The sequence below is a fragment of the Apodemus sylvaticus genome, chromosome 13 (genome assembly GCF_947179515.1).
Source record: "Apodemus sylvaticus chromosome 13, mApoSyl1.1, whole genome shotgun sequence".
NCBI classification, from domain to species: domain Eukaryota; kingdom Metazoa; phylum Chordata; class Mammalia; order Rodentia; family Muridae; genus Apodemus; species Apodemus sylvaticus.
In genome coordinates this window covers 16,672,414-16,689,119 of record NC_067484.1, presented here as the reverse complement: position 1 = coordinate 16,689,119, position 16,706 = coordinate 16,672,414, and the positions used below count along the sequence as shown (strand labels likewise).

Genomic DNA, 16,706 nt, shown 5'->3' with positions numbered 1-16,706 from the left:
ATCTTTTTAAAGACCTGTGTTCACCAGAGTTTTACAGGGTTAAATTATTGGACATCTTGAAACAGAAGTTAGGAAGGAGGGAGGGAGAGGAAGAAAATATGAGAGAAAACAAGACGAGATATATTCAGCTCAAAAAATGAAATTCTTGTCATTGTTCACTCATAGAAAATAGAGTTTACCATATTGCTTGGTGAAGCTGTGACAATTTTTCTCTTTTAAAAGGTATTTATTTCAGAAACCAGTGTTGGGATTTCAGGAATGGGCCATTCTTTAGAACAATTTTTGTTTTTAGGAGAGTTTGGGATTTTTTATAAATAAAATCCATGTGTGATGGTTTATATTTAACAAGAGATAGAAACACATCACTGTCTGGAACTCCTGCATGCAAGTCTGGGCTGCTACTCGCCTTGCTGCTGGGAAAGACAGTCCAGGTTAGTCTACAGTGGACCCATCTCCAGGTTAGTCTACAGTGGACCCATCTCCAGGTTAGTCTACAGTAGACCCATTCCCAGGTTAGTCTACAGTGGACCCATTCCCAGGTTAGTCTACAGTGGACCCATCTCCAGGTTAGTCTACAGTGGACCCATTCCCAGGTTAGTCTACAGTGGACACATTCCCAGGTTAGTCTACAGTGGACCCATTCCCAGGTTAGTCTACAGTGGACCCATTCCCAGGTTAGTCTACAGTGGACCCAATCCCAGGTTAGTCTACAGTGGACCCATTCCCAGGTTAGTCTACAGTGGACCCAGCTACAGGTTAGTGTACAGTGGACCCATTCCCAGGTTAGTCTACAGTGGACCCATTCCCAGGTTAGTCTACAGTGGACCCAATCCCAGGTTAGTCTACAGTGGACACATTCCCAGGTTAGTCTACAGTGGACCCATTCCCAGGTTAGTCTACAGTGGACCCATCTCCAGGTTAGTCTACAGTGGACCCATCTCCAGGTTAGTCTACAGTGGACCCATTTCCCGAGTTCAGAAAGTACTGTTTCATCTTCTGTGGCACCTGCCTGTTTCCCCCAAAACACTTCACTCTTAAGTCTAGCCGTCTACAAGCCAGCCCGCCCTCCCTTCCTCACAGAGCTATTTGTCAGAGATAGACAGAGTCTCTGACTTTCCAACTCCAAGGTTCTCAGGATGAAGCTACAAGCTGGAGCACAGCCCCTCCTCCCTCCTTAGTACTAGACACGGACTAGAGCTCTGGCCCTCGGAAGCTGGTCACCCATTAAGAAGCACTACATGGGGAGAGCACAAGTCCTGCTCCACGAGCCCCGATCATTCCACTGGGGCACGCGTCCTCCAGAGTCACATTCCCCACAAACAGTGTCATGAGAGCACCTGAGACAAGCCACCATCCACAGAACTGGCCCCAGGGAGGTCAGTGTGGATAAACCAGGGAGCCATGGGGGCACCTGCTCCACCCTGGGAAGAGCCTCTTCCCTGGACTCCTGGGTAACACCAGCTCTAAGCTTCTGTCCTGAGATGTGTGATCTAGAGCCGGACCACTCTGGATGTGCCTGACCTCATCAGATGCCACATTCAGAGCTGAGCCCTGGCCTCCGCCCTTCACGTGCATTTGGCACATGTACTGCCTGGTTTTGTGTGCCAACTTGACACAGGCTGGAGTTATCACAGAGAAAGGAGCTTCAATTGGGGAAGTGTCTCCATGAGACCCAGCTGTGGGGCATTTTCTCAATTAGTGACCAAGGGGGGGAGGGGCCCTTGTGGGTGGTGCCATCTCTGGGCTGGTAGTCTTGGGTTCTATAAGAGAGCAGGCTGAGCAAGCCAGGGGAAGCAAGCCAGTAAGCAACATCCCTCCATGACCTCTGTATCAGCTCCTGCTTCCTGACCTGCTTGAGTTCCAGTCCTGACTTCCTTTGGTAATAAACAGCTGTGTGGAAGTGTAAGCTGAATAAATCCTTTCCTCCCCAACTTGCTTCTTGGTCATGATGTTTGCACAGGAGTAGAAACCCTGACTAGGACAGCACACATATCTCACACATGGTCTTGGGAACACAGTGGAGCATGGCCCCGTAAGTTTCTAAGGTCCCACTTGTTCCCTCTTGCTGTTTCTGAGGACCAGTGTCTTATGCTAAAAAGTGAGAGGTTCTGTTAGTCAACATGAGGAACACCAATGGGAAAAGCTGCCCAGCTAGAGCCTTGAACTCTGCTGGAACACCTCCTGATGCGTAGTTGAATAAACATGGGTTAAGGCCAGAGAAACTAGGGCTCAGCACTAGGGGCTAGCCAACACCATAAAAGCCAAGTTAGGCAACCTGGCTTGTTGAGTCTTACTGCTTATAATTACAGGGTCTCTAACATAAGAATAAATGTATTGTACCCCAGGCCCCACTTCTCAGGAGAGCCAAAAATCCCACCTTTAATAGATAATTTTTCAAAAGACCAATAAAATATATCCATCTAAGTTCTTGGTAAGAAATTTAGAACACAGATTCAGGATCAAGTCCCATGTGTTACAGCAGCAGCAGGCCACGTGGAGCTGTGGGCTGAGGACCCGCTATACGGTTGGCAGAATTTGCAAGTCACCAGCCCTGTCCACTCACCTTGCCCTGCATGCTGCCACCTCTTTCCCGAGACCCAGGTCTCATCCTCCTGGCCTCCATAGCTGCTGCTGCTTGATAGATACTGTGTCAGTGTAGGGTCGGGTGATCTGGAGTTTGTGGGACTTGTGATGGGCTTCTGGTGTGTTCTATACAGAGGAACTAAGCTGAGGCACGGAGTTGAGTTGCACACTGCAAACCATTGTTTGGCTGCATCCAGAAGCCCACCCCAGGTTCTGGCTCAGTGAATGATGCATTAGGGTCTCCCCGGAGGAGGTCAATTCAAGCACAGCGATCCCACGTGCTAACTGCAGGGCGGTCATGCTTCTAGCTTCAGGCATGAGTCTATGGATAGTGTAGGAAGTTATTTTGAAGCTTAACCATGAAGGTGCCACCATTCTTGTTGCCAACTAGTATGTGACCTTAGCAGGAGCCTTTTCTTCCCAGCCCTGAACTGAGCAGGCAAGTGCTGCTTCTTGCATGTGGCTGTCAGAACACTACCTGATGGGGATGTCTCCCTGCGAAAGGGCTCAGCCGCAGTGGGACTTCTCTTTGCTGGGCTTTGCAACCTAGAGGTAGTCCAACTTGGCCCTGCCCTAGCGCTAGCCCTCTTGGCTTCGAGTTTCTTCTCCATGTCAAGCTTTTGAACTTTCCCGCTAGCCTTCTTCTAAGATGAATGATGAAGTTTCCTGGGTGTTGAGAGCTCGGTCTTGCCAGCTCGCAAGCTGCTTCCAGTTTGGTCTCTTACTCGTTTCTCTTATCCAGCCATCCCTGCCTGTGACCTGGTTCTTTTTATTTAATCAGTCTTTTGTCTTTTGCAGTCAGGCAAGTGAAGGCAGCCAATATAAGCATGAGGGCTGTTGAAAGAGCACTGGGGGCTACCGCTCAGTGTCCTGCTTATAAAGGCATGGGTCTAAGAAATGATCAGCCTTTGAACACAGGGGCGTTGGAAAGAGGAACGGTTTTCCAGTTGCGTTTTTGTTGGCAAAGGAAGGCATCATACCACCCCAAGTCCATGCAGAGGAGGACACCATGATGTGCAGATGCCACAAGTCCAGTATGCAGAACATAGACACTTCTGTATCCTGGGAGGCCAGCCATGGAGATCGAGGCCTTTGATCAGAGTCCAGATGTGCTTTCTTCTATAGCCTCATATGTCAAAAATAAAAGGCTTAATATAAAAACAAATGTATGTTTTTCTAACCTGAGAAAATGTTCTCTTCAGCGTTTCCAAACACCAGTCTACTCCCTTTTACTTTCTTAAAACTGCACTTTTGACCAGGCTATTCAGCACAGCCTCATCCAGTTAAGTCATCCAAACCTGTCTTATCTTGCAGTGGCCTGTCACCCTACTTGTGCAAGGTGCTGTGTCACACCTCATCAGCCACTGATCAGAAATTAGCAACAAAACAAAACAAAAACCTAATTCCCTAAGAAACTCCTCCTTGGGCCCCTGAGTGTTCACACCATGGCGCTTACACAGAAAAGAGTAGAGAGTGTCTTCGTAGAAACTAGCCTGAGACAGCTCGTCCTCTGCAGGAAGATGAGACAGGAGTCCTATAGGGACTTGGTTGGATATGCTGAAGAAGCCCCCAGTCCAGCCGTGTGGCTTGTGAGGCGTCCTGCAGCTGTGCCTGAACCCATGTTTTCTGTTTTGCCAGCCTTCAGATGTTTAACCCTTTTTTCTTTTGCTGTTTCTCTTCATTTTGGCTCTTCATTCCACCTCTTAACCTTCTAAGTCCTTTTGTTTCATTACCTATGGGCCAATTTGGTGGTACCTCTGGGAAGTGAGTAACTCCAAGTCACCCCAGTGTTTTCTGTACGTCAAAGTCCCAGATATAGTAGTTCTTCCAAGATTCAGACTTGGGGTGGTAGATGCAAAGCAGAAAGCTGGCATTTCTGAGGAGAGCAGACACAGGCTTCTTGGCACCACAGGGATACGTGTGTTCTTTTGTTGTGTATGACATACACCTCTCACTTTACTCTCTCTGGACTGTTTCAGAAGAGGCAGACCATTACAGCTTTGGAGCAGGTACTCTGTCGAGGAAGAAAAAGGTGCTGGTGACCCTGAGGGATGAGGGTCTGCGTCGGCGTACCCACCTCAACATCAGCATGCCGCATGACTTCCGTCCGGTGTCATCCATCATCGATGTGGACATCCTCCCTGAGACACACCGACGAGTGAGGCTCTACAGACATGGCTGTGAAAAGCCACTGGGCTTCTACATCCGAGATGGCACCAGCGTGCGTGTGACGCCCCACGGGCTAGAAAAAGTTCCAGGTATCTTCATTTCTCGAATGGTGCCTGGGGGCCTTGCAGAGAGCACTGGGCTACTGGCCGTGAATGATGAAGTCCTCGAGGTGAATGGGATTGAGGTAGCCGGAAAGACATTGGATCAAGTCACAGACATGATGATAGCCAACAGCCACAACCTCATCGTCACTGTCAAGCCGGCCAACCAAAGGAACAATGTGGTCCGCAGCAGCCGCACGTCCGGCAGCTCTGTCCAGTCCACAGACAGCACCACCAGTCACCACAGCCTGCCCGGTGCCCACGGCCTGCAGAATGCTGAAGAGATGGAGAGTGATGAGGAAGCCGACATCGTTATCGAAGGGGCTCTGGAACCTCAACACATTCCCAAGACCCAGGCTGTACCTCCAGGCAGCCTGTCAAGGGCCAATGGCAGCAGCCTGGCTCACAGGCTACACAGAGGGGACATGGGCCTGCATGGCTCTGGGAGGGAGAGCAATGGTAGTGTCCACAGATTTCTCAGCTCCTTGAAAGCAGACCCCCGACACAGCCTGGTCCTCCCCCAAGGAGGGGTGGAGGAACACGGGCCAGCCATTACACTCTAGGGCTCGAGCCACTTGGGCAGGCTCAAGTCCAAGACAGACTGTGCTACCAAGGCCCACAGTGGCAAGTATTACATAGCATGTAGCTATTAGATGGATAGTGGCTCCAAAGGGAAACAAACGCTTTACATGTTTATGTCAATCTTAAAATAAGAAAAATAATTGTGTACTTCGTCTTTTCTTTTCTTTTTTTTTTTGTCATCATTCCTACAACCTTATTCTTTATTTAAACTTTTGAACAAGAATACTATTTTTATAGGGTTTTTCCACAGAACTTAAAATAAGCACAACTGCAAATTACCTGGGCCAGGCCTCAGTGCATGTCCAGATCCTTTGCAGGGTGAAACAAAACACAAAAGTGCAGAAAGTGTTTTTAACATTTCTTAAATACTTGTTTTTAAAATGAAGCTTTATAGATAACTTTATAAAAATAGTAAAATTCATGTTTTTAACCAGTCCATGTAAAAATATCTTGTGATGCCTGAGTGTTCCACTGACCCAGTGTGGCTGTGATGGGAAAATAGGAACCAAGGCTGGGCGCCATCACAGAAAGTCTGTTTCCATGCTGTTTATGCTCAGAAAGTCCTCTGGCCTCTACTCAGGAATCGCTGGGACTACAGTGCCCTGCATCTGTGGAGCTGCCCCAGCCAAGACAGGCAGGAAGTCACTGCTGTCAGCGTAAAGTGAATCTAGGAACCCAGAAACTACAGGCCGGTAGTAGCACATGAGATTAAACGCCAGCTGTTCTATCCGCGCCTGCTCTGAGCTGGCTAACCAGGGCAGTTTTAAGAGTCTCATACCTCTAAAGGCCCACAGCAGTGGGGTGGATATGCATGTTAGCTTTGCTTTTGAAACAGCCAGTTATTTTTATAAGAGATTAGAGCATGTTAATGCCTGTTCCTAGAATAGTGATCAACGGCAGGAATTATTTTAACTAGAACAAGTCACGCGGAACTTAATAGTTTTGACAGATCACTTTTCTTTAACCTTCTTGGAGGGTTATTAATGTGTGACCCAATTAAATTGTATATGAATTGTATTTTTCTGTTCGGATACAGTGTTGGGAGAGAATATCACATTCATTAACTGAAAACAAACTGACCAAGTGAATCCTTCATGTAAATAAAGGTTTAAAGCATCTTCGGCTTCCAGGTCGCGTGCCCCAGCTGCTGCCCTTATGTTCTAGCGTCACCTGCTGGTAAGACACACAACTGTCCTGACTTCATGAGCGCCAGATAGACAGACTGCATCTCAGCTTTGTCCTTTGTCCAGAATTCGTCCAGTCAGATCCTTTTTTCCTTTGTGGAACTATTCACTGAGCAGGAGTGGCTTTGGTGGAGGATTGTTTCCTTGGCCCGTGCCTGTTTCTCAGTTATGTACCGAGCAGACTCAACACAAGAAGAGCACGATGCTCTGTGGGTCTCGGTGAAGAACCAGGCATCCAGACTCATGGTTTCCAAATTGCTAAAAGCGACTGTTTTGTTCCATGTTGCTGCAACAATCTGGAATGTATTTTACTAAGACAAATATTACAGAACCAAAAAACCGATGTTTAGTTGCTACAAGGATTGTTCTTGGCTACACTGTCACTTGGTATATTGGCTTGTTCCAAAAGAATTTTTTTAAGAGGGCCAACCTTTGTGAGCTGTTGACTGTGAGGAATTACACGCGTTTAGCAGATGCCTGAGAGTATTTTTCTAAACAGAACTCTACTCCTACTGTTTAATTTCTTCTTTCAAAATATCTGTCATTATATATTAATTTTTTGTTTTATATATCAGAATAAAAAACTTTTCGAGCTCATGTGTGTTATTCATATACCTCTACCTCTGTTACTGTTCTATTGACGTGAAGAGATAAGGAACTTATAAAAGAACGCATTTAACTGGGGGCTTGACTTCAGTTTCAGAGACAGCCCATGACCAGCATGGCAGGAAGCACGGCAGTGGGCAGGCAGACACAGTGCGGGAGCAGTAGCTGAGAACTAAAACAGCTGACTCCCAAGCCAAGGCTGGTGCTGGTGAAGAGGGCTCACTGGGAATGCTGTGGGCTTTTGAAGCCAAAGGCCTATCTGCACTGACCCACTACCAACAGGTCACTCCTCCCAGTCCTTCCCAAACCTTTCTACCAACCAAGACCAAGCATTCAAATATATGAGCCTATAGGGCCTGTTCTCATTCAAACCCCACATGCACCAGAGTTGTGTTTAGAATAAGGGAAGCGTTTTCATGCAGTGGCAGGATGATGTGAGCACACAGAAAGGACTGGTTGGCATTCTCAAAGCCTAACATGCCATAACTGTTCCACTTAACCCTTCCCTGCACATTCCTTATGTGTTTTTACTACTATTTTATATATAAGAAAAATAGACCTACACTCAGATAATTCAGAATATTCTTTTGAAGTTTTCCGGAGTCTTTACAAAACTTGCTCTACATTTACCCTTGTTTGCAGTTTTCCCTAACACTAGCATTATGACATTACCAAAACTAACACTGTCCTCGGAGTTCATTCAAGTCTCAAGTATCCTGCTGCCTCCAAGCACAGGTAATCCCAGAGGAAGCACACGCATGCTGGAAAAGGAAGAGCACCAGGTTGGTTTTTTGTTTGTTTGTTTGTTTGTTTGTTTTGTTTTGTTTTTTGCTTTTTTGTTGTTTTTGCTTTGGTTTTTTTGTTGTTGTTGTTCACAGTATTTATCTTTATGGTAATCATGAACTACAACCTTCCCAAATCAGACTCAGGAAAACTCAAGCTCTGCACAGTTGGTGCCTAGCAGTCTGATGCAGTGGAGTTGTCAGGTACTTGACAACACTTGATCACAACTTTCTCAAGTTGAGTTTCACAGCCATTCACATCCTGTATTGTGAAGTACGGGCACTTGTGTGGGAACCAAGGCCACATTACCTCATCTAAGCATCTGTCTTATTGTTGTTCCATTGCCGTGAAGAGAGACCATGATACGGGCAAAAGCAAACATTTAACTGGGGCTTGCTGACTTTCGGAGCGTTAATCCCGGATCCTGGCTGGAAGCAGACAGGTACTCTCCAGTAGCTGAGAGCCTTAATCCTGATCGACAGGCAGCAGAAACTGGGGCTGGCATGGGGGGGGGGGGGGGGTTGAAACCTCAGAACTCACTTCCAGTGACACTACTACAAGTCCACACCTTCTGGTCCCTCTCCCACAGTTCCACTGACTGGGGACCATACATTCAAACATAGAAGCCAGCAAACCGCCATTCTCATTCAAACCATCGCAGCATCAGGTCATGAACCCAAAGTATAGATGCTGCCAGGAAGCTGATCTTCCAGCAAATCAGTTTGGTGGGTTGTTTAGCATTTCTGGTTTTACGTGAAACCACTCTAGGGCCATCTATACAACTAAGAAATGAAGGTCTGCTGACAATACAAATCTAACATTTGCAGTTTCTAGAACTTCAGTTATCAAAATGGATGAGAACGGTTTATCAGTGGTACCCACCTGTTTTCTTGTGAAGATTAGTATACGATCCTGATCACTTGCTTACAAATTTTCCCCACTATATTCAAGAACATCACTAACAGAGTGTTTGTTTTTGAAAATTTAAATTGGTAGAATGTTCATTTTCACAATATTAATTCTACTGTTCTGTAAACATAGAATGTCTTTTTCTTCATGTCTTTCAATTTTTAGTGTCTTTCTTGATCTTTAATTTATTTTTTTTGGTTGTTTTTTTTTTTTTTTTTTTTCTTCGAGACAGGGTTTCTCTGTGTAGCCCTGGCTGGCCTGGAACTTGCTCTGTAGACCAGGCTGGCCTCAAACTCAGAAATCCACCTGCCTCTGTCTCCCAAGTGCTGGTATTAAAGGCGTGTACCACCACCGCCGGCTTCTTCATATAATGAAATTAAATGTTCATTATAGAGGTCTTCCCACCTTCTTGGATAGGTTTCTTCTAAGATATTTTACTGTACTTGAAGGTGTTGGAAATGAAGCATCCCTGTATCTGAAGGTGTTGGAAATGAAGCATCCCTGTGTCTGAAGGTGTTGGAAATGAAGTGTGTCCCTGTGTGTTTGCAGTGTGTTCAGATCTTTCTCAAAGGATACTCCTATTTTTCTAAGTTGATCTTGTATCCTGCCACTTCCCAGAAACGATTGCTGAAATCATTTCTACAAGTTTTCTGGTATAATTTTGAGATTTCTTTTGTACAGCATCTGCACCTAGGAATAATGACTTCCTATTTGTATCTTTTTAATTGCCTTTTTGCTCCAGCTAGTTTTTTGAGCACTATATTGAAAGGCAGTGGAAATAATGAACAACCCTGTCTCATTCCTGACTTTAATGGGTCTCCAGTATCATGACTTATGATAAACTGGTTGTGGGTTTGTCTTATATACCTTTTATTATGTTGAGGTACATTCCCTCTAGCCCTCCTCTTTCTAGGATTTTTATAATGAAAGCACAATAGAGTTTGTCAAAGTCTTTTTCTATAGCTATTGCGGTGACCATGTGACTTTCCTCTTTCTCTATATGACTTATTGGCTTAAGTCAGCTTAAGTATCCCTGGTTTCTGGAATAAATCCAACTCACAGCAGATCACCATTTTGATTTATACCAGTTTTCCATTCACTGTATTTTACTGAGGATTTTTGCATCTGTAGTCATCAGGGATATCAGAATGTAATTTTGTTCATTTGTTCTTTTGTTGTTTTGGATATTTGTTCTGTTTTAGATATTTGAGTAATACTGGCTTTGTGGAATGAGCTTAGGAGTGGTCTCTTCCTTTCCTTTTTTTTTTTTTTTTTTTTTTTTTTTTTTTTTTTGGTTGTTGTTTTTGGTTTTTGAAGACAGGGTTTCTCTGTGTAGCCTTGGCTATTCTGGAACTCACTCTGTAGACCAGGCTGGCCTTAAACTCAGAAATCTGCCTGCCTTTGCCTCCCAAATGCTGGGATCAAGGGCCTGCACCACTACTACCCACCTTCCTTTTCTTTTTAATTAATAAAAATTAAATCTAGAGTTTCTGGTAGGATTCTGCTGTGAATACATCTGGCCCTAGGCTTTTTTAATCAGAAGGCTTTCTAGTACTATTTCAGTCTCATTTATTTGGATCTGTTTAGTTTTGATCTCTTCTTGGCTTGACTTTGGTAGTCTGAACCTAGAAATTCATCCATTTCTTTTAGATTTTTCCAATGAAATGGAGTAGAAGTTTTTTATGTATTATCTTACAATATTCTGAATTTCTTGGTGTCTGCTGTAATGCTTGTTTCTTCCTAAGTCAGTTAATTTGGTCTCTCTGATTTGTTAAGCTGGGCCAAGAGTCTATTTTACTTCTCAAAGAACCCGCTATTGCATTCAAGGATGCTGCACTTGAGTGTGCAGGTTTACTGCTCCAAGAACCAAGTCCAGGGAAGTCACCATGAGGAAGGGGACGTTGGAGAGAGAGAGAGAGAGAGAGAGAGAGAGAGAGAGAGAGAGAGAGAGAGAGAGGTGCATGGACAAAGAAGAGGAGAGCAAGTTTATATACTTTACTGAGAATTTTTTGCTGGCAATTTTAAGTTTTATTACCTGACAATCTAAGATGCAAGGAATTCTTTTTCTGAATTTGAAATGGTTTGTTTTGTGTCCTACCTTATATTTACAGGTTTAATGCAATCCCAGTCAAAATACCTGCCAACCTTCTTCACAGGAATAGGAAAAGAATCCTAAAATTCATTAAGACCAGGGAAGACCAAAGCAATCCTGAGCAAAAATAGTAATGCTGGAGGGACTGCCATTCCAGATTTATATATACATATATACATGTAACTGGAAAACTAGAATTCATACATATAACTGAAAAAATATGCATATATGTACACACACATGTAACTGGAAAAATAGGAATGTAGTTAAATCTATTATCTGTCGTCCTGCATGAAAATTAACTATAAGAAAATCAAAGAGTTCAATTTTAAACCTGAAATGCTAAAACTACTAGAAGAAAACATAGGCAATACCCTACAAGATACAGGTGTATGAAAGGATTTTTTTACTCTATTATACCCAGGAATTAAGGCCAGCAGTTGATGAGTGGGTTTCTGTACAGCTAAGGAAATAATTTGTTGAAGAAATCCACATAGTAGAAAAGAATCTTTGACAGCTATATATCTGCTAGATGATTATATACAAAGGACTCAAAACACAATGTCAATAAACAAATGACCCAATTTAAAAATGGGCTATTGTTCTAAACTTGAGTTCTCAATAGAATAAAGTTAAAATGGATAGGAAATACCTCAAAATGTATTCACTATCCTTAGCAATTGGGGAAATACAAACTATACCAACTCTACAATCTCCTTTCACCCCAGAGTGGCTAAAACAACAACAAATGCTGGAGAGGATATGGAGGGAGGGGAGCCACATTTACTAGTAAGAAAGCAAACTGAAACAGCTTCTCTGGAAATCAATATGAAGAATCCTCAGAAATCTAAAAACAAACCTATGTGGCCCAGGCCAAAGGACTCATCACCCTACTCTATGGACACTTGCTCAACCATGGTCACTGCTGCCCGAAGGACAGGAGCCAGGAAATAGAAACAGCTAAATATCCTTCAACAGATTACTGTGTAACACACACCAGAGAGAGAGAGACAGAGAGAGAGACAGAGAGAGAGACAGAGAGAGAGACAGAAAGAGAGAGACAGAGAGAGAACTTCAGCTATAAAGAAAAATGAAATCCGGAGCTAAATGGAAAGATCTAGAAAAGATTACACTGAGTAATGTAACCCAAGTCCAAAAAGACCAACACCATATGTCTGCTCTCATGCAATTCCTAGTTCCAAATCTTCAAATGAAGCTGCAGAAACCAGGAAAGTATAACCGGACCTGGATGGAAGGGGGCAGTTAAGAGGGAAATAGCAGGATACCAGTGATAAAAATAAGGGAATGGAAAAATATGGCAAGGGAGCTCTAACTGGGGAGAGAAGTCAATAGAGGAAAAAGAAGGGTCAACATCAAGGCTGTTTGACAAAACTTCAAGGGATCATTTTACATTTACCTAAAATTATAAACAACATATATAATTTACATATACACAAATATATATGCATTCCTTAAATGAAGATGCACAACTTGAGATGACAATGCTCCCCACAAGAGCCTTAAACTAATAAAACTCTATCCAACATGGTGGTCAGAGTAATCCAAGTGACTCCCAAAACAGGTTATTGCTGTTGTCTTGGGTGCCTCTCAGAGATTGAAGATTAAATCCCTATTACACCAGGACTCAGGACACAACTCAGATGCTTCAAGGCTAACCAGAAAGCCTCTTTCCTCTGATCTAGCTTCCACAGTACCAGAAAGTTTTATGCAAGTTGCCAAGGGAAAGAGAAAAAAAATTAAAAGTGCCATTCAGATGTGATGCCTATAAATCACAATAACCAGCACAGCAAGGCATCCCTAAAAATAAGTAATAGCAGCACATGTATGTTGGCAATAACCAAGAGATGTCCAATTAGACTTAAAGTCCTCTTAACAGGAAGGGTGGTCATACCTGGTAAGAGAAAACTAGCCAATTAGCCAGGGCTGGTTAGGTCTTCTAAGATAACCTATTACCACCACTTTACGAGTTCAGCAAAACTCCCAACTACATTCTAAAACTTATTCCCACATATAAGTGTAGCACAGGTCTCACCTGTGCAGCACTATCTTGGGACAGACAATAGGACATAGTCCTCAGGAAGCAGGACAGATGTCTCAGAACTCTCACACAATCTCAAATTAGTTCAAGGAATGACTAAACTAAAGTAGGCTTTATCTTGGCAAGTGGGATGTTTCCTGTATCATTTTCAGGCACATAATCACTTTCTCAGTTGAGCCTGCCATCTGGTCTTTAGCCTCCTTTAAGGCAGCAAGGTAGACAGCACCAGTCCATCTCTCTTTAAGGTGGTTGTTATAGGCATGCGGTTTGTTGGTTAAACTGCTTAGGAAATGACTTAAGATCCATGGTATACTTCTAGTACCTAGGAAACCATGTGTGATTACATGGAGAACCTTTTGCAAAGACACACAAGGAATGCCTCACCACCACCACATGCTGTTTTGGAAGTAGAAAAACAAGGCTGGAGATATTACTCAATGGTGAAGAGCACCAACTGCTCTTCCAGATGTCCTGAGTTCAATTCCCAGCAACCACATGGCGGCTCACATCTGTAATGGGATCTAATGCCCTCTCTTCTGGTGTGTCTGAAGACAGCTGCAGTGTACTCACATACATACATAAATCTTTGTAGTAGAAAAACAAGCAGAGTGAAAAAGAGGTGTGGAGGGCCCTCGGATTCTGAGTAGAGTCAAGTGGGTATATCTACGGCTTAGTGTTGAAGTTATATGGGAGATTGTTTCAATTACATTAAGTCCAGAGACAATGTGGGCATTTTGACTCTAGGACAATAAGGTACAGTGCTAAAGATCCATGAAAGAACTTTGTAATAGAATGGATTTAAGAATTTATAGACCATACAACCTCCCTAGATTTCCAGCTTATAACAGAACAGACCTCAAAATCATGTTAATAAAGAGCCCCCCCCCCCGCCTTTTTTGGTTTTGGAGACAGGGTTTCTCTGTGTAGACCAGGCTGGCCTCAAACTCAGAAATCCACCTGCCTCTGGCTCCCAAGTGCTGGGATTAAAGGCGTGTACCACCACTACCCGGCGAAGAGCCCATTTAACATGTTTTTAAAATACCAAATCAAAACCATGGTAATGGCTTAGTAGCAACATCGTCTACTTTTACTGCCTCAGTTGTTCAGCTCTTGGCAGTGCTGTGAACTGAACAAGACCTCCCACTCAAGCACTCTCCACTGGCTACAATGGCATTTGTAGCTCAACTTCCCTCTTTTATAATCAAGGCAACTGGGAATGGAAATACTGTGTAGAATCTCTACTGTGTAGAGCTGATGTAAACAAATAGTAAGCATATCACTAAAAAAATGTGCACTCCTGGGTATAGCTTTTCAAATAAGGGTCTATACCATCCCTAGGAGCAAAGTCAGGACATCAGCAATGACATATTATACCAGAAAACTAGGACCCTGCAGCAGAGTTTAGGAGACAGCATCAACTTTCTAACAGGTAGACCAGGCTTAGCCAAAAGTTCCGCCTTAGGATTAACGTAACGAAAGTCTCAACTGCCTTGCTACCCACCCTGGCTTTTCTCCCTTAGAATAAAGACATCAGCAGTGGCTTGACACTTGCTACATACACTTCAAAGCCCTGCACTCTGTCCCAGTCATTTATGTCATCATATGATAAAAGCACGTCGACAAACTTAAGCTTTTAAAATTTACCTTTGTGGCAAAATGCTTTCTTTTAAAAATGAACTTTTTTTAAAGATTTGTTAAACATAAGTACACTGTACTGTACTTACACTATAGCTGTCTTTAGACACACCAGAAGAGGGCATCAGACCTCATTATGGATGGTTGTGAGCCACCATGTGGCTGCTGGGATTTGAACTCAGGACCTTCAGAAGAGCAATCAGTGCTTTTACCCGCTAAGCAATCTCACCAGCCATAAAACTAAACTCTTAATAAGCTGTTGTGGGCCACAAGTCCACAATTCCAGCAGTCGGAATCAGGATCTCCATGAGTTTAATAGTCTGGCTACTCAGGAAGACCTTAAAAAAAAAAAGACAAACACACAGCTCAGATGGTGCATGCCTTTAATCTCAGCACTTGGGAGGACGAGGCAGGAGGATCTGTGTATTCGAGGCCATCCTGGTCTACAGAGCAAGTCCCAGGACAGCCAGGGCTACATAGAAACCCTGTCCCAAAAAAACAAAACTTCACTTTCCAACAAGACCCTCTAGCCCGAGGGTATTTAAGCTTGTAGTCAGAATAGGTAGTAGAGACTAATAAATCACCACAGTTCTCAGGAACCACAATAGTTCTGAGGCTGCCGTCTTCTACTTCCACTACTCCTGAGAAGCTAAGGCTTTAAGTAGGCAGAACAGTAGCACAGGCCAACAGTGAAGCCCTGTTAGAAAAGGGCCAAGAACCAATACACACTGGCCAGTGTAAGAGGAAAACAGGCATGAAGTGGCAACAGTGGGGCAGTTCTAGCATTTCACTAGTGGAAGCTTTCCCATTGAATAGCAAAGTGCAGCTGGGAATGCCCGAGTGGAAGGGCCTTGTGTGTCCTGCTATGCTAACTGAGCCAGGCCTTCCTTTCACTCATTAGGTACCCAGATTTAGAGGGGGTCTACACACAGTAAATACTCTAGAACTGTCTCCCGATTGGTTTGTGTGCTCAGGAAGATGTCTCACGTCAGCGTGTTTTATGTAACTTGACATTTAGAAGAGCTGCATAGAAGCCTAAAGACAGTGAGGCTCATGCCCAACCTGAGCAAAGAAACTCAGGTTTAAGAGAATGACAAACTTGTCCTTGATGCTCTAGTTTCAGCACAAATCCAGGGAAATCAAATCCTCAAATCCTGAGCAGACTAGACCAGCTGCTTATATGATCTTAGCTTCTGCCTCTGTAAAACACAAGTTGCAGAGCAACATCAGCACGAAAGGATGTGGTAGGACTCAAGGGTGACACGTAACACACCTGTCAGGCACACGAAGCCTCCTGGCTCTGGAGAAGCTCAGACAAGTAGACACCACCCTGCTTGACTCATAGTCATGTTTTAATGCTACAAGAATTGAACAGTTCTATTTTCAAAGGTTTAACAAATTTTAATTCAAAAATAGACACTCTGAAAATTAAAAAAAAAAAAAAAAGTCCAACAAGCTCTGAATTTACAACAGAGTATACCAATAGTCACAGATAACTGCCTCAAAATCCATTTTAGTAATCACATGCAAGTACTATATTTTAAAACTACTATATAGCAACACTGCAGTGCTTCCTGGAGGCCACCAAACCCTCCTATGCTGAAGGTGGGCCAAGCCCCTGCTGGCTGCACATCACCCAGAGGGATGATTTAGTCCACAGCTGGCTCTTCCTCATTACCAATCGTGGTGGCTTTACAGTATGTCTTACCATGTAGGGAAGGAAAACAGAAAGTAAGATTTGGCATCCATAGGACTGTGAAAATTGATTCACCACCCCCTTCATCTGAACACTTAACTCTTATCACATCTACCCCAAGTGACTCTAACCACAGGTAGAGCTTCTGGTCTGTCAACTTATGTCTGAAACCCGCATTCCACCTCAAGCCGTGTCTAAATCAAGAGCATGTCGATCACGGGTCCTTCCTTCTAGGTTACAAGCAGTCCCGAGGAAGGAAGCACCTCGGTGCTTTCAGTTTATTCTAAAGGCACTAATATTTTTTCTT

The 16,706-nt window shown here is 43.8% G+C and overlaps 1 protein-coding gene across 1 annotated transcript in view; it reads left to right on the top strand.

Annotated features, from left to right (window-relative positions):
- Pard6g (par-6 family cell polarity regulator gamma) overlaps window positions 1-7,216 on the top strand; it is a 72,789-nt gene extending 65,573 nt beyond the window's left edge. The window contains exon 3 of the mRNA XM_052201494.1: window positions 4,563-7,216. Within this exon, the coding sequence (XP_052057454.1) occupies window positions 4,563-5,416 (854 nt within the window). The 3' untranslated portion in view covers window positions 5,417-7,216. The remainder of the gene's footprint in view (window positions 1-4,562) is intronic.
- Window positions 7,217-16,706: the final 9,490 nt, after the last annotated feature.